Source organism: Rutilus rutilus, assembly GCF_951802725.1.
Source record: "Rutilus rutilus genome assembly, chromosome: 25".
In the NCBI taxonomy this organism is placed as follows: Eukaryota; Metazoa; Chordata; class Actinopteri; order Cypriniformes; family Leuciscidae; genus Rutilus; species Rutilus rutilus.
In genome coordinates, this window is record NC_140229.1 from 2,545,537 (window position 1) to 2,569,140 (window position 23,604).

Here is a 23,604-nt window from a genome sequence, read left to right on the forward strand (position 1 = left end):
GTACAGTACATTTCATTTCCAGGCCCTAATCGTGACTGACAGCCTTGACTTGAGATCAGCAAACTGCCAATTGCTTGTGTCAGGCTGAGTGAGTGAGATTTACATACACGTTCTCGCTCACAAAGGCCACCAAAGTGCAAAGGTTCAGCGTGACGGGCTTCTGAGCAGCGGCGGAGGGTTCTGGAGGGGGTCATTTGACATCTTAATTGCTGGAAGGTTCACGTCTCCAAACTGCCAGTGCTCCGGTGCCAGCAGAAGCGGTGCATGCTAATGAGGCACGGTGAAGTGATCGGTGTGCGTAAATGTCACTCACGGCGCTGAAACGCAGACCTCACTGACGTCAAGTGGTTTTGCACGTGTCTTTGTGGTGCTTTGAGTTCCCCACACACATCAAGCATGCGTGTCGTGGCCTGTGGAGGCATGCAGGTCTCTGGCTCATCTTACTAGGGTATAGGTGCCATCTGTGACGACGTGCGAAGAGAAGACGTGATCCGATAGCATGACATTTGAGAACTTATTTTCCGTGTAAAACGACTTACACTGTCCTACTGTAACTCCAATTAAATATATATAAAAATAACACTGGATAGTCGTCATCGTAAAAATTAAATACAGATTAAAGTTACAAGAGCATTTTGTCTTTTGTTCTTTGATTAGCATGACAGACATCAGCAGGAATATTAGGCTGCTGTCACTTTAAGAGCTAACGCACGGATCCAATACACTGTTACACAACATGCGTTTTCTTTCTCAACTTTTTGCATTCCAAAACTGACTGTATTTACCTGAATACTCAGCAAGACGGGCATTTTGACATCATTTTGAATGCATTTGGCCGTTTAAGCGCAATACTTGTCAATACAAAAACAACTCAACTACAAAACAGCCTCGCGAGCTGTTTGAGAGGCGGCTTTATGTGCGCGCCACTTATATAAATCGGTGGTGCGTGTGCTTTTGGTGTGGATGCGAAGGAGACGAATGAATGAATGAGGGGGGGGTCAAACTGAAGAGAGAGCGAGGGGGGGGTCAAACTGGAGCGAGAGCGGGGGGTGGGGTCAAACTGGAGCCGTCTTTTGCATAGACTGTAAAAAAAGATGGATGGCCATTCGCTCTCTTCCATTGGTGAGAACTGAAGCAGTAATTAGCAGTAGTGTAATTTAATTGTTTTGTTGGTCTCACGTCCCGTTGAATAACACGGGGAGGCGGGGCTTATGACCTATACTAGGACCAGCCACCGGGGGGCGATCGAGACGCTTTGGCTTCACTTTTCAGGGCTTGTGCGGCACGCTTGGTTTTTCGTTTGCTGTCTTCCACTGAGACACAGATGAGTGTTCGCACAGACAGTCTTCCTATTTCACCGCACTATCCAATTTTTTTGTCTGTGCTACAATTGTAAGACGCTGGATGAGTTTAACTAGTATAACTGTTTTCAGTGTTGTGTCAAAACTTGCAGTCATCCATAAAAAATCACTGTTATTCCCAGATTCCTGAAAATTAGTACGTACTGTTTCAGATTATGTAACTCCAGAGTAATCACACTTTATTCACAGACATGCCTAGCACCCTAATTCACCAAGAACTCGTGAGGAACATCCCGTCCAGTTGGACCTGCTTTCCGATTTCTTTTTTTTTATTTGTTTTTGACAGATGGTGTTGGATTTTGCTTGCAGTAATTCACAATGTATCTGTAATTGCTCCATCTGTTGTGAGGCTGGGTTAATAAAACCATTCATCTCTATTCTTCCTGATGCGTGAGGCCTTTCCTCCCACATTCCTTGTTTCCCTGTAATGCCGAAAGCATTGTAAATACTATAGATCACGTTTCCCAAACCGGTGTTCGTGAGTTGATGAAATGCATTTTTTAATTAAATTAAATTAAATGCATTCAATTAATAAACAAATGGAGCTGCAACTAACCAAAATAAAACTGATAAAGAAATCAAATTGCTATGATCAAATCAAAGGCCGCGGTTTAATTAAATAAGTATAACATTTTTTTTTTTTAATTTGTAAATAAGATTACTGGAGTACGTTTACAAGAAAATACTATTTCAGTCTTGCTACTTTAAATTTCCCATTTGCTTCAGTCTGTTAGTTGATGTTTCTCTGTCTTTATTTGTGAAAAAGCTATTTTTCCCCAAATTTTTTAAAGGAGTGAAAAATTGTCACCAGGTTTTTGGCCACTGTGTTCATTTACACACGTGTAGCTCACAAGTTTTGAGTTTAACATGCATTTGGAAACCCAATGTGAACTACTTTCATTTACATTCACATTTGCATAATTGCCAACATTTTTGTGGACTGAAGTTTACAGCATTTTACCAACATTCTACCAAAATAAAAGCTTGAAGGTTTGAATGTTTGAAAGTGAAGATTTTAAGACACTAAGGGCCAGATGTACTAAACAGGGCAATTTAATGTGAGAACGCAATAGCATTAAAGCATCGATGAGAGTGGAAAGTTCTGCTCATTTCCATAATGATCAACGGAATCTATCAAAAGCGGTGCAAATTGAAAATAACGTTCCTTGTATGTTCGGATAATGTCTTCCTCTGGCAATAAATAAAGACGAATGGAGGGATTTCTAAGTGTTAATTGAGGGTTTCTCCTCCTACAGCAGCTATCCCAGAATGTCAATGGGTTAGGACACGCTTTTTTGGGGCGTTAAATAATACAGCGAATACCAGTAAGTTGACTAGCGCAAACCTTAGTAAATCACGTTGCTTGATTTTTTTTTTTTTATGGAAACTCCTACATATGCAATATGCTCAGCTGCAAAAAATAACCATGTCCACACCTTTTCAGTGCTAATTTTTCACTTGCATGTCGTTAGTAAATCCTGACATTCGGTTTTAACACCAAAAGAGGGTTTGCGCTGGCGCAAGCTGTTATTTGTATTTGTATTGTCAATTGTAGGGTTAGTTGGTTCTTATAAAGAGTGAACACCCTTAAAAGTAACTAAACACTAAAGACTGGATATTTTATCGGTGTACTTGCATGTCATGTGACCATTAACCGATATCAGAGAACCATGAACATGCGAATGTGTCGTTAATTTATTGAGAGATTATCTTAAAATCGAAGGTGTTTATTTCACATCTAAGAGGCTGACAAAAAAATTGGAAACCCCCGCTATATATAACATGCTGTACAGTGTGACATATATGTGACCGAACGCTGACGTCATGTGTTTATAGTTGACATGCTCAATGCTTCGCTATTTTCTGAATCAATAGGGGGTTGTTTGGAGAAAAAATTCTCTAAACCAAGAGAAAGTAGTTTGGCGGAACAATGTCAGATCATACAGTCGAAATTTACATCTAGTTGCATGTCAAGCATATTCTGGAAGATTTAAAGATTGTTTTGAGAAGGATGTGGATACTTACATTGAGGATGAGGATGTAAAATATATATTTTAATGCAATATATAGTGCAGTTGATAATTTGTGAAAATACCATATGCACGAGAAAATTGGGCTCTTTGTTAACAATAATTGTATGACACTTATATTCATATTTATTTAAGTTCTTTTGGTCCGTAAACTCAAAAACAATGGCATATGTTATTGATGTGATTGATAACATGATTAGCTTCCATGCATGATGAACTGCACTGTTTATGGATGCTTTCAGAAATGGAAACTATTATAATTGTGTGGCCTGTGCTGCAAAACCTTCAACATCTGTAGCACCAGTGCTATGTTCAAAAACATTGAATCGAAGCCCTTCCTGTCACACAGGCTCTTGTATTGTGTTTGCAGAGGTTTCGGGATTACGTCATACAGTCTGACATGTGTTAACAAGGAGAATGAGACCGAGTGCTGCAGAAAGCATGTCAGCGGGGAGTCGATGGCAGACGTATAGCCTTCCGACTGCTTTTCCAAGAGCCTCCCACGCTTGCACAGTCAGCGCATTGCATTGAACGAACATCTACATCTGCAGAGACACAGCAAAGTGTGAAGTAATCCACATCTGTACCTGCTGGATCGCATTGAGATGCATTGAAGCGCTGTGGGCTTCGCTCAGCAGGGGTCGGGATGTGACCTTGCACAACGCCGAAGCTTATACCTGCCCTGGCTGTGCTTGACATTTCCCGTTTTAGCCAGCCAGGCATCCCAGAACAACCAGTGACAAGCCCTCGCTGCAGTAACACACACGCAAACAAACACACACACTCTTCATTGGCCTTTCCAGCCTGTCTGGCTTACATAACTCCTGACCACTGCTATTTTTAACATGCAAGATCAAGCATCTGATATTTTGGCAACAGGGAGATAAGATGTGAATATATGCATGAGCTATATGTAGTCGTAACATTCACAGAATTCTGTTCTTGCAACACGGCAGACGACAAACTCCTGAAATTCTGTGTAAGCATTTGAAGGCCCTTTGCCATACAAACATTCAGTCAGTAAATAAATCAGAAGCTTATTGAGTTTTCAGCAAGTATTCAGTGAGTAATTAGTTTTTCTTAAAAAATAACATGAATTTTGAATCTGTTTGAATGTGATTTATTAAAAGAATCAACTTCAGTCGATTTGAATCGGATTCATTAAAAGATTTGGCTCATAAGAGTGATTCATTTGTGAATCAAACTAGCATCAGTCGCATTGTATGTTTGTTTCTTTGCGTGCAGCCAGAAATGGCCCATTTAAAAAAAAATTGTATTTGTTATTTTGTATTCAGGTTGCTAATGTAAATAAGATGTAAATAAGATAAAATAATGCATTTATTAGCCGTTAGCTCTGCTGGTGAAGTAGATTCAGGAATCACTGGCTCAGAAAGAAGGTGGTCGAAATGTGTAAAAGTGTGAGATGATAAACTAAATCTAAGTTTGTTCTCATTTACAGTCTTGATTTGTACTTCATTTTCAAAAGTTTGGGGTCAGTAAGTTTTAAAATAAAACTAAATTAATACTTTTCAGCAAGGACACATTCAATTGATTGCAAGTAACCGTAAGACTTTTATGATGTTATTAAAAAGGCTTTTTATTCATCAAAGAATCCTGAAAAAAAAAAAACTCTATCCTTGTTTTCACAAAAATATGAAGCCCCACAACTGTTTTCAACATTGATAATAATCATAAATGTTTCTTGAGCATCAAATCATCATATTAGAATGATCTCTGAAGGATCATGTGACACTGAAGACTGGAGTAATGATGCTGAAAATTCAGCTTTGATCACAGGAATAAATTACACTTTACTAGATATTCACATAGAAAACAGTTCTTTTAAATTGTAATAATATTTCACAGTTTTTACTGTATTTTTGATCGAATAAATGCATCATTGGTGAGCATACGAGTCAAAACTTTTTTACAAATCCTACCGACCCCAAACTTTTAAAGGGTAGTGTATATTCCACACTGTATGAAAGCTGCAAGTCGCTCCCTTAGAGAGTCAGAGAGGAAATGTGAGTAGTTTAGCTGATGGGTGTGTGTGTGTGTGTGTGTGTGCTTGTGTGTGGTTGTGTTATCAGCTCGTGTTCCTGCAGGCAGAGGCCCGACTGAGGGCGGCAGATTGTAGACGTACTACAGCAGGAGATAGAGCCACGAGGGCCTTCGAGAGGAAATATGTTCATCTTTATCTTCAGTCCTTCAGCCCAGGGGGATTGTTCTCAGGGCCCTGAGGAAGGACAGGAGAGGTGGATAATGTCTATTACAAGTTTCACCCGAGGACACATGCAGTTCCTCAACTTAAAAACACACATTTTAGCAATTCGTCAAGTATTTCCTGTGCACTTAGACAAATATTTAGCCAAATTAGGCATGCACTGAAATAGAAATTGGACAAGTCTTGATTTATTTAAGCAGATTTGTTTGTTCAGAAAACCAATTATTTTGAAACCCTCTTTTTTTGTTTTTATATAAATTATTAGTTCCCTTAAATAGTTTTAAAGAGGACCTTTATGTCCTTTTACGAAGTCTTGATGTTGTTTTTGGTCTCTAGAACATATTTTCCTGCTTGAATGTTGATTATTTTCCTCATATTCTCCATTGTTGCAGCTCCTCTCTTCCCAGTCTGTCAGTAACGCTCTGTTTACTTCCTGTCTCTATGAAGCCCCTCCTTCTGAAAAGCACAATGTGCTCTGATTGGTCGGCTGGATCAGTGTGTTGTGATTGGTCGAGCGCTTCAAGCGTGTTTGGGAAATGTCCCGCCCCTTACCATAACCACCAGTTTAACACACTACTAACTAACTCAACCAGGCCCCGCCCCTTTATTCTGCGTATGAATTATTTAAATGAGGAATATTGTGACGTGTTTGTTCCCGGAAGAAACTCAAGACTACAATGGAGGCGTTTCAGGGAGTTCAGAAACACTGACACTGAAATAGACAATAACTTTGCAGAGCTTTTTCATTCTCAAACAGCAGCATTACACACTAAAGAAAGATGATTTTTGTAAGTTGTAGTGGAGCTAACCACTTTTTCTCTTAGCTAGCTTGACTGTATTAATGACTTCAAGCTACAGTTAAGTACAGTACAAGATAAGTTTCTTAGCATAAGCAGGTATTAGCCTGTGGCTCTGTTCCTGGAGACGGGTTAGCATGAGAGATGAAGGAAAGCTTCTCTGTGTGTTGGTAAGACGGGGTCACTGCGGCTCTCCGGGCGCCTCTGTGCCGTTTGCATGTTCACATTGATCTGAAGTGACTGTGGGCATCAGGCTCTCGCTTGACTGCACAAAACACAAAGTGACATTTATGCCCAGCGCTGAGCTACACAGAGGTTTTAATAAGTAAATACTGAGCCTCTGCTGTGTGTAATATAAGGCCACGCTGAAGTGAACGCAGCTTATGTAACAAATCTCAGCTCAAGTGAATATTCGTGAAGAGAGATGTTGATGACTGAATCGGTGCTCAAAGAAAACTGTCACGTTGTATCCATCCATCAAATATATAATCTTTTTAGTTTGCTGTGCTGAAAATGTGGTTTCTTCATTATTATTTTTTATCCAGGTTTCACTTTTTTCACTGCATCTTTTATTGATAGGTACAGTATGAAGAGGCCATGGGTCTGGATGTGTTTTTATCAGTGCCCTGTTTTCTGTTGAACTTAGTAGGGCTGTAATCTCCCAGTCGATTAGTCGATTATTGGTCGATACGTTCTGGCTCGACCAAAATTCTGATTGGTCGATTTTTTGCCGCATCAGGTGGAAAGCACTAATTGCTAATGGGGGTGTTTTCAGAGCACCCCTGTTTCACAGGTAACAGTCTGTCTTCAGAACACCCCCCTTGTTTTCACTTCTTTTGGATTAGCCCAACCCACTAAGTTAATAGTCTATTCGTGTCTCAGCCGCGAAGCTGAGCTCCTATGTTCAGTTATTATAATACATATGACAAAAACAATTGTCTAAATGATGTTGCATATTCCTCAAAAGTTCTTGTGATGATATCACTAGTTGACAACATAGTACTATTTTCGGAAATCATAGGCTATGATATTGCGCAGGTGCACGTGATGCTACGCTGTCAGAGCCGACAGACTCGTGTGTCATTCTCATGTCAGTGCAAAATAATGAGGTCAAAAACGATTTAATATACTGCAAATAGCCTACTAGTTTTTTATGTTTATTTATAATTCATTTAGGCGGACAACAAGGCTACGAAGCTAATTCATTTAACGGTTTTCTTCCTAACGTCATTTTTAGTCGAAATTTTCAGGACTTCAGTCGACCAAGATTTTCTTTGGTTGATTACAGCCCTAGAACGTAGAGCTGCACGATTAATCGTTAAAAGATCGCAATCTTTATTTAAACACCCAAGCGATCTTATTCCTAAATGACAACGATTCGCCTGTGTCTATTAAAACAAAATCATACGCTGAAATATAGAGAGAGACGTCATCATGTGTAGGTATGAAACGGCTTCACGGTCTTTTCAATCACACAGTATCGTTATTTCTGTTACAAATATTCCGATTATCACAGAAGTACTGCCATATAAGTTTATAGCTCTTATAAACACTGATGTCTTTAGCGATCATAATAGAGCAAATCATCTTTTGAAAGTAACTTGGTGCTTCAAAATAATGATTTTATCGATGTCATCGTTACACCAGTAGGTGGCGACAAGGGACTGTTAAAAATGTATTTGTCATTGAATCATTCATTTGAAAAATGCTGATTCATCCAGTAATGAAACAAGTGTTTATGAATGAGTTATTGAATCATTCACTCATTCAAATTTTTAATCGTAATATCTGTTTGAGAAAAATCATGATTCTCAGTTGATGAAGAATCACGCAGCTCTAATGTCAAAGTCTGTTTATTAACTCGAACTCAGTTTTTTTGCACCTGATAGATGTGCATTTGTATACTCAACACACATGAACAAACCAAGACATAAATCACGTTAGACGCATTTAAAACACTCTCTCATTAACTACTTTGTAATGACATCTCCATCCTGAATGATATTTTTGATTTATGTGCGGGTATTACGCTGTGTTAGGACCTGCATAAAAACATCAGTCAGATTTAGAGGTGAAATTGAATTATGTCACAGGGAATGATCTGTCTGGATTTTTTCCCCTGGTTATTCGAAAGGGGAAAATTGAACGAGAAAGCAAAATTGAAGGCATGTAGTCGGACAAGATGCGTAATTCTTTAAGACAGGCATCACTGCAAAGTTGTCTGTTCGCAATTTTCTCTTTGTCCTAAAATGGCATCAGCCAGAAACGTTTGGGGAACCCTGAGGGTCATGAGCGACGACACAGTTTGTGCTCGGTGTTTCTCCTAAAACAGACTTAAATGAATCAGCTGTTGACATACAGAAAGAGTACTTTAGAGGTTGAATGAAAGTGTTTATAGCAGCTCATATAATTTGATCTTGGCTGAAATTGGTCTGAACCTGACATGATTATCAAGATCTCTTTATAGGAGAAACAAGAGATCTTTTTCCTCAGGATTTGCAGGATCAGTTCCATCGAGGAGAAACTCTCGAGATATATAAAAGAGATCTCCTTTATGATTTTTTCTTTCCCATGAGGCATTTCTAATTCAAACATGGTGTTTTGTTCTCGTACCTTATAGCCTAAGCATAGGACTATATTGTCTCACAGTCATTATCATTGTCATTGCTCCTGACCTTTGAGATATTATCATCCGCTTTAATTCCGTGCTGCAGAAACAGGCTCTCCCAGCTGTCAGGCGTGTGCTTTATTTAGTGCTGTGCGTCGTCGGCCGGTCAGAGTTTCCCTCGTAGGGCCCCTTGACGCTCACACACAGACAGCGAGTCACAGTCTTTCCCCAAACACACACACACGCACACACACACCCTGTACAGCCCAGAGCCGGCGCTGCAGCAGAGCGACAGAGAGCGAGAAGAACCGGGAAACTGAGTGAGAGAGACGGAGAAGAGTAAAGCTAGCGTGATTGTCGAGAGGTTTAGCACACGTTCTGCTTTCACTGTTTTAATTTGCTTCTTTCGGCACCTTGTCAACGCCTGCCAAATCTGATGAGAGAGTCGGGATCAGACGGCTGAGACGGGAACACACAGGAATGCAGACAACCCTGAGGTGACACTCGGAGTGTTTTCTCCTCTCCATCTCATCCTCCACGGCTACTCCACCCATTCCTTCAGCAAACACCACTGAATTAATCACAGCTAAGAGGATCAATAGAGGTGTTTGACAGGAGCGGAGCGCTTACTCGTTTTTTTTTGGGGGGAGGCGAACCATCATTTCCAGGGCTTACTGAGGACAACAAAGCCCAATCGGAACGAATCGGACCCGTCATCCGTCTCTCCATGGCATCTGGGCTGCTTGCACCAGGAATATCTCGGAGAAGGGACGGCATGCATCTCCGGGTTTCAATGGGGAAGCATCTCCGATGGCCAAATGAAGCATTTTCCTCACACAGTTATTAATGTGGAGAATTCACGATGAGGATGTACCACAGTGAGTTTCAAATCCCACACAAACGGCAGCGGAAAGACCCTCGTTCTGCTCTTTGTTTGTTATTTTTGCTCTACTACTATGGAACAACCACTTAACCATCCGGACTGTGTTTCTGTGTAATATGCTTGCCGTTTTGTTGCCTTAAAATTTGATTTACGCACACTTGTCGACGTTTTTTTTAAATGGATGGAGTGTCTTCTCAGGACTCTTCTATGGAATAGCACACAGTAAGAAGATGTAATCTCCGTTTGCTCCAGGTGGATTTCTTCTTGTCTTTGAGTTGCTCGGAGCACGTTTCAGTGGAGACATGTAAGCAGGGTGCATAATGGCTATCCCAAGGCCGGCATAAGAGTTATTTATTTCTGAGAGCGAGAGGAGCCAACCCGAACCACACCTTCGCGTAAATGAAGACTGGCCGCAGTAACACAGGAAGGGAGAAAAAAATGATGCACGTCAACAATTTCCCGTTCCGAAGGCATTCCTGGATATGGTGAGTCGGGGGGAAAAATGGTTTGCAGAAGGAAACTGAACAGTTAGTGGTCAACGGTGATGTCCGGCCTAGGAAAATTGACATTCAGATATTATTCAAAATAGTTCAAGATTTTGAAATTGCATAGTTGTGCTTGGAGTCAATTGTTTTATTTGTGATTATAACGCAATGAAACATGACAAATTGTGCCATTTTTTTACAAATAAATTATGAACACGTGCAAAAACAAGAGAGAGCCAACTAAATATTAATAACTTATTATGTTGAAGTCAATGTGAGCTTTTTTTTTTTTTTTTTTGCATAGTTACAGTAAATAAAGCCTGTAGCCTCTAGTTTGCCTTTTTTTTTTTTTGACAAATGATTTTGTCAGATAAATACCTTAACCTTAATACTTTAGTTATGTACTTACATCATATTTAAAGAAATCTAGAATATTTTTGATGGTTTAATCGAACTTGTATAGGGTCATTAACCACAGATATCCCCCCTGAACATCACTTTTGGCCACTTCTGTGTGTGTGTGTTTGTGTATCATGACACTAAAAGTAGTTGGTAGGTCAAGTCTGTTTTACACACCAAAACATTGAGGTTCCACAGACAGTATTTGCCTGTAGATTTGTCTTAATCTTTAACTAAATATCACTGCGTGTCAGTGTAGTAAGAGCAAAGGTGCTGATGGTAAGCCATGTGGTTTTGTAAAAAAAAAAAAAAAAAGTACATTTATAAGATTAAACTGGGCGTTTTCTTGCCTTAGTTTTAAATGCCAGAAAACTAGTTAATGCTGCCGTGTACAATAGCGAAAGGAGAGACAGCAAATTTGACTTTTCGTCTCTCAATATTTATTTGTAAAGTGATAGAAATGCCCATTTGCTTGTGAGGGCAAATGAGAATATTGTTGTAGTTTCTGTTCACCTCTATAGAAGTTCATTGACCATTCTTGCCTGTTAGAGTCTCCATAAAGGTCACTATCCGCTCGTTAAGTCGTGACGCAAGGAATACTGTCTCCGGGTCCAAACCTCTACTCATTTCCACTGAGAATAGCATCTAAACAGCCGTTTATGGGCACTGTTTATTCATATCACAAGCATTTAAAAAAGCACTACAGTCTCTCGGACGCCAGTATTTTAAGGATTCATAAAAGATGAATCTCCATCTGAGATTCGGTGTTGAGATAAAGGTTATTTTTTTGGTTGCGTTACAGTGTATATTAGCTTTTGGCACTCAGGAAATTAGGCCTTTGCTACAAAAACGTCATGTGACTGTTTATTTTTGCTCCCCACGTTTGTTTTTTTTCCCACGATACAGTTTTTTTTTTGTGAGCGCAGGCCTCATGGGTTCACCAGCCCGTCAACACCCGATTATGAACAGCAGGGTCTGGTGTCGTCGGCCTGATGTGGAAAACCCGAAAAACAAAACAGTGGCTCTTTGGGGATATAACGTCTTGCTTCTCTCTAGGGCTCTATAATGGCATCGCTCTTGACGTGCTGCTTTACGATGGTGATAAATGAGGTAACAGGAGCGTTAGTGTGGCACATCAACAGGGATTCAGTCCAGCGGAGGTCCGTGTGTCTAGTTTCATGTAGGAGTGTCACACGTAAGCTACCTTAAGTCCCAACTTAAACAGAGGCGTCGTAAAAAGCAGCACTAGCACATGACAAATGACATTAAACAGACCTTCAGCGTTGGTTTAGTTCATGTACCAACAATGCGTCCTAAATATTTGGAAGGAAAACAGACATGTCATTTGCATTTTTCTCTGCTATGATCAAATTACATAAGTTGCGAAAGCACCGTATGATTTCTTTCCCACCCTGAAGCTAGACAGTATTGTGTGAGAACTGAAAGCATTCAACCTCTGCTTTGTGCATGTGTGTGGGTGTGTGTGTGTGTGTGTGTGTGTACGTTTGCTGCTTCAAACCGTCAAACTTTTACCTAGTTTTTCACTTCCACCTACATGGTAGGTGTTACTTCAGAAGAGATCAATGGTCCAGTGATCTGCCATATGCTGTTCAGCTGGTGTTTCTGCATTCAGAAACCACAGGGTTGAGTTTAGATCAGGAACCTGCTGTCTCTAAGATTGTGTTTTATAGCCTTAAGACAGATCTCTCATCTCAGTCGTCTTCCCCAAGGCAGCGCACAACACTTCACTGTCTATTTCCATTGACTTTCCATGTGAAAACCAAACATTTTCAGATTAGTAATACATCAGTTTGCAGCTCAAAACATCTCAAAGCTCCCTGGTTGTGAGAACAACACACTCTTCCTTATTTGAACTAACTTACACTCTTTACATTCACTGCTTTATTAGAATTTTATATGATTGAAATGGACTTATAATGTTGTTTTAAGCAATGAGAAGCAAACATTAACGTACGTCACAAGCAGAACACGCCAAGATAATGCAAACATACATCCCAATTACAGACACTGAACAATGACAAGCTTCTCTTGCTTCTGTTTGCAAAACAGACGAGTCAGTTTGAACAAGTTTTCCTTGAATCGCTAAAAGAAGCGGAAGTTGTGAGTTCAAAGTAAGAAAGTCAATAGTGAGTGTCTTCCCAATTATTATATTATATTATATTATATTATATTATATTATATTATATTATATTATATTATATTGTAATATATAATCTGGGTTCCCACGGGTCCCGGAAATCCTTGGAAGTTTGTGAATCTGAAAAAAAAATAACAAATAATGTCAAGGCCCTGGAAAGTTTTTGAAATTAAAAACATCGATACAGATCCTTGAAAGTGCTTGAACTTATTTTGTGCAAGAAGTTTTCTGGAAAAAATTCCATAGTATTCCCTCCGGTCCGCTAATGTGTTATTTCGCCAACACTTCGTGGTCTATGCGCACTAGCTTGCTTGATTATCGTTAGTTACGCGCAATTACGCGTTACGTTAAGTGTTTCCTGCGTGAGGTACTTTGTGTTGTACGTTGCCATGACGTTCACATGCGCAAAACTGTAACTATGTATCTTACAAGGTAACACAATGTAACCTTACTCTCACTTGAAGTGTGTCCACCCACATTAAGTCCTTGAATTTGAGGGTTTTGGACCTGAATCTGTTTTTGAACCCTGATTATATTATATTATATTATATTATAGTATAGTATATTGCAGGTTACATCATAATGCTGTCACGTTCTGAGACTTTTTAAGTGAGTCGTTGAATCATTATTTAGCGATTTGTTCAAAAACACTGATTCACTCAATTGAAAATGCAGTGAACATTTTAATTCATTCATTCATGCAACTGATTCACTTTAAAACACTGATTCATTCAGCAACGAAACACGTTACCGTGTTGTTTAGAGATGCGTAACAGTTCATTTTGCTGTGGTTTTGTTTGAAGCTTCTTTTGCTGGCCGAGCAGAAATATGCAAGCAACTGGAAATATTGTTTCTAATATGCAAGTTACTCAATATTAACAATATTATTTATAATATATAACTGTTACATAAAAGCACTATCACGATCATTTTATTTTATTTTATGCCATGCATTGTTAGATGTTAGGCTATTTTGTCCAATTCTCACTATTAACTATGACTTTAGCCTCAATAAACTCCTAATTACTGCTTATTAATAGTTAGCAAGGCAGATGTTAGGTTTAGGTATTAAGGGATGTAGAATATGGTCATGCAGAATAAGGCATTACTTCATAAGTACTAATAAACACCCAATATCCTAGTAATATGGACCCTAAACTAAAGTGTTACAGTGATTACTAAGAGGCTAGACTCCACAATATCCTAATAATATGAAATTTCATATGCAGCAAGTGCCTGAAATGAATTTGGTTTGGTGTTTTGTAGAGGGAGGAATTTTAATGGAATTCTAAGGCTGAATAATGGAGAGCAGACTGAATGTCTGCGGACAATGAAAGAATTTTAAACATGTTATCACTGCTGTGTGATAAGCCCCAAAATCACATAATCCCATTATTTCTTTTGGAAACACGCACACAGCCAAATACACACATTCCGTGTTTGCGTTTAACTCTTATTCAACTGGTCCCCTGTTTCTCTGTGGAGTGATTTCGTGGACGATGAAAAGCCAGTTTTTTTTATTTCTCCCGAGTCCTTTTCAGGAAATATTGAGGCAGTTATGTGCCATCAGATTGAATTGTGGGTGTTACGTTGTGAAGACATTGAATTGATCTACTCAGTTGAGCTGTGAACAGTTTAGAAAGGACAGGGCTTGTCAGCGTGCTTCACCTTATCCCGTTTGGTTTCACATGATTGTGCTCGTCCGTGTGCCGCGTAAGCTCGTTTGATTGACCTTTGCATACGCTTTTGTGCCGTCACTAATTGGGAAAATCAATTACTGCAAAAAAGCAACGCAGCAAAATAATGAAGGAAGGATTAACCAGCACTGAGCTCAGAGTGTGTTTGAGAGACGCTCGGTAAAGGACTTACAGTTTATGACACCTAAGCTGTAACTTAAGTCTAGAAATATTATGCAATGCATATGCGAAGGGCCAGGGCATTGAAATTGTCCACTTGCTTAGCTTGCGTTCTTCTGTTACTATTCTTCTGTGTTCAAATGTGACAGACTTTATTAATATGCAATGCCTTGCGTGACTTATTCTGTACGTAGTGATCAAGCCTGCGTAAACTGTAAAATTCCTCTGTTCATCTGTTTAGGAATCACTCATAGAGCGACATGCCACCCATTAGTTGCATCTGCACTATTGTTGTAGCTTTATAATGGTTCGTTTCACATTGCGATATTTACTGCATGCCGTCTGCCAAAGCTCCCCGAGCGTCGTCCCTGGAGTGTGTGCCACACTAGATAACAAATAACACCAAACACACACACCAGAGACTGCTTTACACACACTCTCTCTCTCTCTCTCTGTGTGTGGCTTTAAACGTCGTTGCATGCAAAAAACAGGGAACCTTATGAGATAAAAGTTGCTACTTCAACGGTTTGGAAGCTGGAAATTAGTTCACATCACTTATAAAGAGCCAGAATGACTCTAGGCCTTCTATCCAAGAACATTATGTTCACGAGGAATGTTGCATCATTGTAGGTTAACTGGGAATTTAAGCGCAATGGCACATCACTGCTTGGCCTCCTCTTTCCCAGCAACTCACAGCCAAACTGCAGCATCATCCTGGGCTCAGATTAAAGAGGCAGAGCGCCGTTTAAAAGACGTCTAATAGCGTCACAGTCCAGACGTCTAGGCTAAAACGAGGCAAAATTTGGGCTGTCAGTGAAAATGTAATAGACGTCTAAACCATCGCCCAAGAATAGACTAGTGAATAGACTAGTGAAATGAGTGAAGAAATGAAACCAAACACCTTGTAATCACTGTTTACTTTGCTTACATGATGGAATATCAAACATCTCGCAAGTTATTTCGGCAAAAATGACCAAATTCAAGGTTATTTTGTCTAGAAGTGTGTTCCTCATACAGTAGTTATTTAATATTTCTCAAAGGACAGACGATGAATCAGCGTATAGACGGCTCGACTCGATTTCAGTGCATTACTTAGGACAGCATCAAACTGCTTATATGTGACCCTAGACCACAAAACCAAGTCACATGGGCACAATTTTAATTGAGATGTATACATCATCTTAAAGCTGAATAAATAAGCTTGCCATTGATGTATGGTTTGTTAGGATAGGACAATATTTGGTCGAGATACAACTAATGAAAATCTGGAATCTGAGGGGTGCAAAAAAATAGAAACATTGAGAAAATCAGCGTTAAAGTTGTTCATTTATGTTGGCGATTGTGCTGCATTCACTCACAAAAATACACGTTTTATATATTTATGGTTGGAAATGTACAAAATATCTTCATGGAACATGATCTTTACTTAATATCCTAATGATTTTTGGCATAAAAGAAAAATCGATAATTTTGACCCGTACAATGTATTGTTGGCTATTGCCACGGATATACCCGTGCGACTCGTGACTGGTTTTGTGATCCAGGGTCACATATTAGCATGGCTTTGAGGACTTTAATGTCTTTTTAAAGCAGATAACATATGGGATATCTATGTATGTTTCCAAAAGATTTCCCTATTACATAATGCACTTCTCAAGTGACGTTTTTCAGGTGTTAGTCGAGGATAAGACGTAGTAATCGTACGGCGGACACAATGCACTCTTCAATGCTATAAAAAGACACGAGTGTTGCTTGTGACGTCTGGAGATCTTCCCAGTCTTACGCGTGAGACGGGGCATCCCTGGGACGTCCCGTATATACGCACACCCACGGCTCAGTGACATCACAAAGGTACGGTTTGATGGGATTAGCATTAGTGTTATGCACTTCCAACAGCAAAATGACTAAACCCATTACCTCAGCCAGTGCTAATACTGCAGACATGAACGCTAGCCGCTCTTCATGTCCACTGCGCTGTGAATAATGTACGGATTAGAGGGAAAGACCCCTTCCGAAGATTTCCGGCCAGAGCTGTTTTGAGTTTGGCGATGCAAATGAAGGTGACCGGAGGCTGGAGGAGTTCTCTGGAGAGATTAGCAGGAGCTCTGCACAGGTCAGATGCATCTACGCATCCACGGCTCCATCTTTATGGATGATTTGTTTGAAAAGTCCTGTTAAAGAATGGTTCCCTTTGCTTGTATTCATCCAAGTCATCTGATTTCATTTTAACAATGAGCTTTAAAAGACATTATCTGTAAAAGTCATTGCATTTATTCCTAGAATTCTGTTCACATCTACCTTTGTAGTTTATTTATATATGAACCATATTGCCAGGGACGCGGGAAGTGGGGGTGCTGGGGGTGCTGCAGCACCCCCTGTTTTCACAGAATTGTAAATGCAACGCATATGTATGTTAGTTCATTAAAATTTATAAATTTTTAGCATTTAGTCATTTATTTGTAATAAACACTTTAAGTGGGCTATTTAAAAATTGTTATATATGTTAAATTATGTTTTTAAAACATAAGCGCAGAGTGTAGGCTATTGTGTGTGTGTCGAAAGAATTTGTCCGCAGCAGCAGCAAAAAAAAAAAAAAAAAAAAACACAGTCAAAAACCCCACTGTTAGTGTTTTGTAAGGAACAGGCAAATATGTAAAATATAGCAGGATACATTTTAATTGTTTACTAATAAAACAGTTATTTTTTTTATGTCAGTGTCGGCTATAGCCACGAAGTTGACGAATCGCGATCTTCGCAGCGCCAGAGAGAAATGCACATTTCATACGAATTAGGCCTACATAAGCAGCGCAGTCTGTTTTCTTTCGTTTTGAATTGTTCTGCTTAAAAGTAGACATTTCAAGCTATCTATGTCTCATGTCTGTGAGGCAATAGGCTACCTTATAGCCCTACGCTGAGTTTCGGTTCATTTATGAGACGAGCTCCAGGTTCGCCAGCGCCTCCGTGTCCTGATTATCTATTTTCTAATAGCCTTCTTATTTATTAAACCCAGACAATTTTTTGATGAAACATCGATTAAAATTAAGATACAATTAATACAAAACGAAATTAAATTTAAAGACAGGCTTTGTGCTTTCAGTTTGAGGTGTCTGTGGAAGTTTTAAAACATTCGTTTAGTGCCGCTTTAGAGCACTCACGTCCGTAGCGGAGAACTGTCTGTAACTTTTTTTTTTTTTTTTTTTTTTTTTTTTTTTTTTGTGAAATAAATTTTTAAAAAAAATGCGACTTAGTCCAGTGCGACCTAAGCTATAGGCCTATATGTTTTTGAGCGACTTATAAAATAGGCTACGGTAAGTTATTTATTATTTTTGTGCAAATGTCCCATAAAGTCCCATCCTTTAAGGATTAATTTATGTCCCGTTGACCGGTCCATTGCGTTACGAATAAAAGCAGAATCAAAGTAAAAAATGTGATGTGCAGTCAGGTTTGAGTGTGCGCTATTTGAATCACTGATACGCTTGTTGTGATTCGCGTGTGACGCGAGTGGTGACGACCCCCCCCCCCCCCCCCCAAAAAAAAAACAGCACCCCCAACATAAAATCTCTTCCCGCGCCCCTGCATATTGCATATATATATATATTCAATTCAATTCAATTCAAATTTATTTGTATAGCGCTTTTCACAATACATATTGTTTCAAAGCAGCTTTACAGAAAGTGCATTTCAGAATGTACTAATTGTATTAATTTAGGGCATAACATCGCTGGCGTCGAGTCGTCTCTTCACAGGCGTCGAGTCGTCTCTTCACGGGCGTCGAGTCGTCTCTTCACGGGCGTCGAGTCGTCTCTTCACGGGTGTTGGGGCATCTGAAGTCTCCATGAGAGGCTGGATACAAACTGGAGCTGTCCCGAGTTAACAACAGAAAAGCAGATGGGAAATAATTAGCATAGCTGCTGTTCATAATATTAATGCATTTGATCCGATTTAACTGTAGTATAAAAAGTAAGTATTATGCGAACGCTTGGCTAAAGAGATGCGTCTTTAATCTAGTTTTAAACTGGGACAGCGAGTCTGAGCCTCGAACAATATCAGGAAGGCCATTCCAGAGTTTAGGAGCTAAATGTGAAAACGCCCTCCCTCCTTTAGTGGACTTAGATATCCTAGGAATGACCAGAAGCCTCGAATTTAGTGATCTTAAAGAGCGCGATGGATTGTAGGGCGATACCAGTTAGATACACTGGAGCTAAACCATTTGGGGCTTTATAGGTCAGTAGTAATACTTTGTAATTGATACGGAACTTAATAGGTAACCAATGTAGAGATGATAGAATTGGTGTTATATGATCATATTTTCTTGACCTAGTAAGAACTCTAGCAGCTGCATATATATATATACACACACTCAAAAAAATAACTCTTTGAATGAACATAAAAAAAAAATCATGGAAAGGATTTCCACATTATGCAATTCTATTATTCCAATTTAATGTACTTACGTTGGGTCAACTTAATTTATTAAGGTTGATTCAACTTATTTACTATGGTTGGGCACAGCTTAATTTAATAGTGTCAGCCCAACTAATTTGCAATGTTTTGGACCAACTAATTTACTTAATTTGCATTCAACTTAATTAAATATAGTTGAATCCAACTTATTTTACAGTAGTACAATTACACTAGTTAATAAAGTTGATCCAATCTATGCAATTTAAGTTAGCCTAACAAAAGTGCTTAATGCTGAAAGAAAGCCATTTAATCACGTGGAAATCCTTTCCATGATTTAATTACATTAATTCAAAGAGTAGCTTTTGGGTGTTCAAAATTTATTAATTAATTAATTTTGTTCACTTAAATTAAAACCACTTTGTGAAAGAGGTTTAATGCATGTATAGTGTATGCTGAATGCCCACAGCCCTAAACTAAACACAGTCGCCACTCTCCTGCATAATGCACTGAAAAAAATGATTCATTGACTAGTTGAATTTACTAAAAGAAATTATGTTAATTGGATCCACATAATTGATTTTAGCTACATTTAAACAAATGCATTACGTTGAACTAAGTTCAACTTGATGCATTTGTTTAAATGTAGCTAAAATCAATTGCGTGGAACCACTTACGATAATTTTTTTTAGTAAATTCAATGATTTCAGTAAATTCATTGAATTTTCGAAATGTTTTTATCGTAAGTGGTTCCACGCAATTGATTTTAGCTACATTTAAACAAATGCATCAAGTTGAACTTAGTTCAACGTAATGCATTTGTTTAAATGTAGCTAAAATCAATTATGTGGATCCAATTAACATAATTTTTTTTTGTAAATTCTACTAAGTCAATAAATCATTTTATTCAGTGTGGTCACCACAAAATTCAAAAACATTACAGAAAGTCCTCTAAGTTTCTAACATAACTGAATATTAAACACTAACATTAACTAACAACATCTTTCCATTTACAGAAAAAACACATAACATAAAATAACACTTTAATCCCTAAATTTACCCTCCTAATGCAGTCCCTTGCAAAGCATGCTGGGAACTACAGATCCACTGCCCAGTTAGTCGTCAACAAAAATGATTCATGTAGTTTTCACACAAATTAATTAAGTAAACTTCAGTTTTAAATATATTAGGTTGATTGAACACAATTAAATTAAGTTGTGACAAAATATTAAACAATCGTGTTACTTTAGCTTATTTTAAGTCATTAAATTTAACAAGAGGCAAAAAATATTTTTTTGAGTCTATATATATATATTTAACATTAAATTTCTCAATCAAATGCACAAAAATTTCGGACTGATCTCCTTTTTGAAGAATTCATTAAAGGTTCATACGAGTAATTTGCTCATGATCACACTGGACATGCTGTATATTGTCTTTCGCAGACGCAATAGAAAGACATGTTTGCATTGCATGGTGTTGCACTACTTTTTAGATTTTATTTTATTTTTTATCTCATCAAATTCAGCTTGGGTAAAATATGATTTGACTGGGATTTCACTGAAGACACAGGTGTGAGCTGTGCAAAAGATTCTGTCCTGTGTGAAGGAAATGACGTCAGCTCTGTTTATACTTGTGGTTCATGACTAAATCTGCAGCAGTGCGTCAACTGTGAAATAAAGCGGTAAACTAAAGGACCAGCGGTGCAGTATGGGTGAGTAGTTTATACTTGTGGTTCAGGGCACTTGTGGAATAGTTGAGTAACGTAAGCTGAAAAAAAAAGAAAGAAAATGAGTTTACACCTTTATGAGTAACGAGGTGATTAACTTTTTCTAATGAACAACTGTTTGATGTTAGAAGTGCACATACAGGGTGCTTGATCACCTGTAGCTTTACAGCGACTCTTTTCTCTTGATTAAACCCTGCGTCTCTTCACATTCTCACTGAGGCTTTTTTGGGCCCATAATTGCTCATAATTCCCTTGAGATTTGAGGATCTTGTTTCTTGATTGCTGTAGAGGACGTACATGCACAAGCTTTCAGGCCCTCGGGGACCTTTGCGATAGTTTCCAGCTGGGAATGTTGTTTTAAGAAACATGTTTCCAGATGTAAACAAATCACAGGAAATGTCGGTGGTAGAAGGGGAGTCTCGTGGAGGTGTAATTTGTAATGGATTTTGCTTACAGCACCAATAACGTATTGTTATGCATACCCTGAATGAGCAGCATATGCATTTATGTAAATGCGATCAGCAGGTGTTCTCCGCATGACTGCGTGTGTTAGAAACGTGTTTACTGCACTGTTATCTGTGACGCAGTGGAGGGTATTTAAGGGGATGAGGTGGATTAACCTTCTTTTGTTCTCGTTTAGTCCTCCATCCAGGCACAGGCGTTCTTCTCTCCAGAACATGTCCTCTCATTTGGACTTCAAAGAATGTTTTTCTTTTAAATACCCTCCGTCTGTCTTTGTTTCAAGTTTCACATTATTTATTTTGTCCCCGAAATAGCTGGTGCCTGACGTTAAGCTCAGTTTCTCATTGTCTGTATATGGAAATGCTTTCAGCTAATGGTAATGCCAACCAGCAAAAGTTTATAAAGGAGACCTATTCTGCTTTTTTCAGCTTTCTTTAGTGTGTAATGTTGCTGTTTTTAGCATGAAAAATATCTGCAAAGCTATTCTCTATATTAGTGTCAGTGTTTCTGAACTCCTGAAACGCCTCCATTGTAGTCTTGAGTTTCTTCCGGGAACGAACACGTCACAATATTCCTAATTTAAATAATTAATGCGCAGAATAAAGGGGCGGGGCCTGGTTGAGTTAGTTAGTAGTGTGTTAAACTGGCGGTTATGGTAAGGGACGGGACATTTCCCAAACACACTCGAAGCGCTCGACCAATCACAACACACTGCTCCAGCCGACCAATCAGAGCACAGTGTGCTTTTCAGAAGGCGGGGCTTCATAGAGACAGGAACTAAACAGAGCGTTACTGACAGACTGGGAAGAGAGGAGCTGCAACAATGGAGAATATGGGGAAAATAATGTGTAAAATAATAAACCCATTCTAGTAGAACCCCCCCCCATAAAAAAAATCAAGAGCATATAGGTCCTCCTTAAACGAAACAGGGTTATTAATAACCCGCTCAGATCGCTGTCGAAAAAAGGCCCGTGACGCTAAATTGTACCTGACAGAAATGTGCCGCATGGGACCTTCAGTGAGCAGATCTGAGCTGTGCCAAACGGCTCTGAGAGATTCGCCGGCACACCGGGAGCCGAAGCTCGGTCTCCTGTGGAGAGGATCATTAAAGCAGAGAGACGAGGAGACTGAAGCTGGCAGATCTCTCTCATCACAGGTGATCGGACACATGGCACTCACCAATTAAACCTGCCTCTTATTACAGGACGCTTCCCAGACGAGTGGCGTCTGGCTTCACCGCAGAGCATCTTGGGTAAATGGAAAAAGACAAAACGACAGCCTTTGAAGGCAAATAAGGCTTAGCAGACATCAGAAAATGAAGGAGTGAAATAAAGCCTGCTGTATCATACTTCTTACGGCTTTTAAATTATCAATATGATCAAAACTTTGCTGGAAAACCTGCTGCACTCGATCTACTTCATGCCTTCTACGTCTGATTAATAGTTTAGACTTTTTTTTTTATCAAGTAAAAAGCCTTTTAGTATAATTGCACAAACGTTCACTGTCAGCTTGTGCTTCACATGTCTTTTCAAGTAAACATAAGAATAACTTTATTACTAATACTAATATTACTAATATTTCCAGATGAACACGTACTGGACTGAAGCAACTTGATTATGCGAACATCAAAATATAGAAAAATCATTCAAATGTGAGTCTCAAATATGTAGTATATCATATTTAATATCTCTCAATCATCATTTTGTATTGCATTGCATAATATGTTTTAAAACTACAGTCTACAATTTAAAAATCATCTTACTAAGACATATTATTAGCAGATATAGAGTGACGACATACAGGCATTATATTGATTCACATTGCAAGCTATCATTACTTCGTCTTACTTTTGGGCCATATAAATATAATATTTTTGCTCAGTTTGGGCCTCTGAATAAAATTAAGCTGTTTTTTCCTCCTCGAATATGAGCTCATTAATGTCCTGATGTATCAAATACAATACAATAAAAAAATAAAATAAAAAAAAAGAAAGTTGCCTAAAGGTTTAATAAAATGTTCCATTTAAAAAAAATCTATGATTTCATACGTCAGGCTTTACAAGGTTAAAACTCTTCAGATGTGACGTCAGAACTCTGTTGCTAATTATAGCTCAGATATTCAAACTGGTTTTTCAGCATTCATAGACACATTAGTCAAGCTGATCCTGCCTCGACTGAGAATCTGATAAAGCAAAGACTCTAAACTAGGGGT

General features: G+C 38.8%; 1 protein-coding gene across 6 annotated transcripts in view; it reads left to right on the forward strand.

The window, feature by feature from the left end:
• LOC311284850 (3',5'-cyclic-AMP phosphodiesterase 4D-like) overlaps window positions 1-23,604 on the forward strand; it is a 218,145-nt gene that overhangs the window by 119,584 nt on the left and 74,957 nt on the right. For 2 of the 6 annotated variants that reach the window (XM_084400076.1, XM_084400080.1), the window contains exon 1: window positions 9,260-10,388. The exons of 3 other annotated variants lie outside the window; for them this stretch is intronic. In XM_084400076.1, the coding sequence (XP_084256202.1) occupies window positions 10,303-10,388 (86 nt within the window). In that variant the 5' untranslated portion in view covers window positions 9,260-10,302. Of the gene's footprint in view, window positions 1-9,259; window positions 10,389-20,893; window positions 20,917-23,604 lie in introns of those variants that run through there. One more of the 6 variants, XM_084400082.1, reaches the window with a different exon arrangement.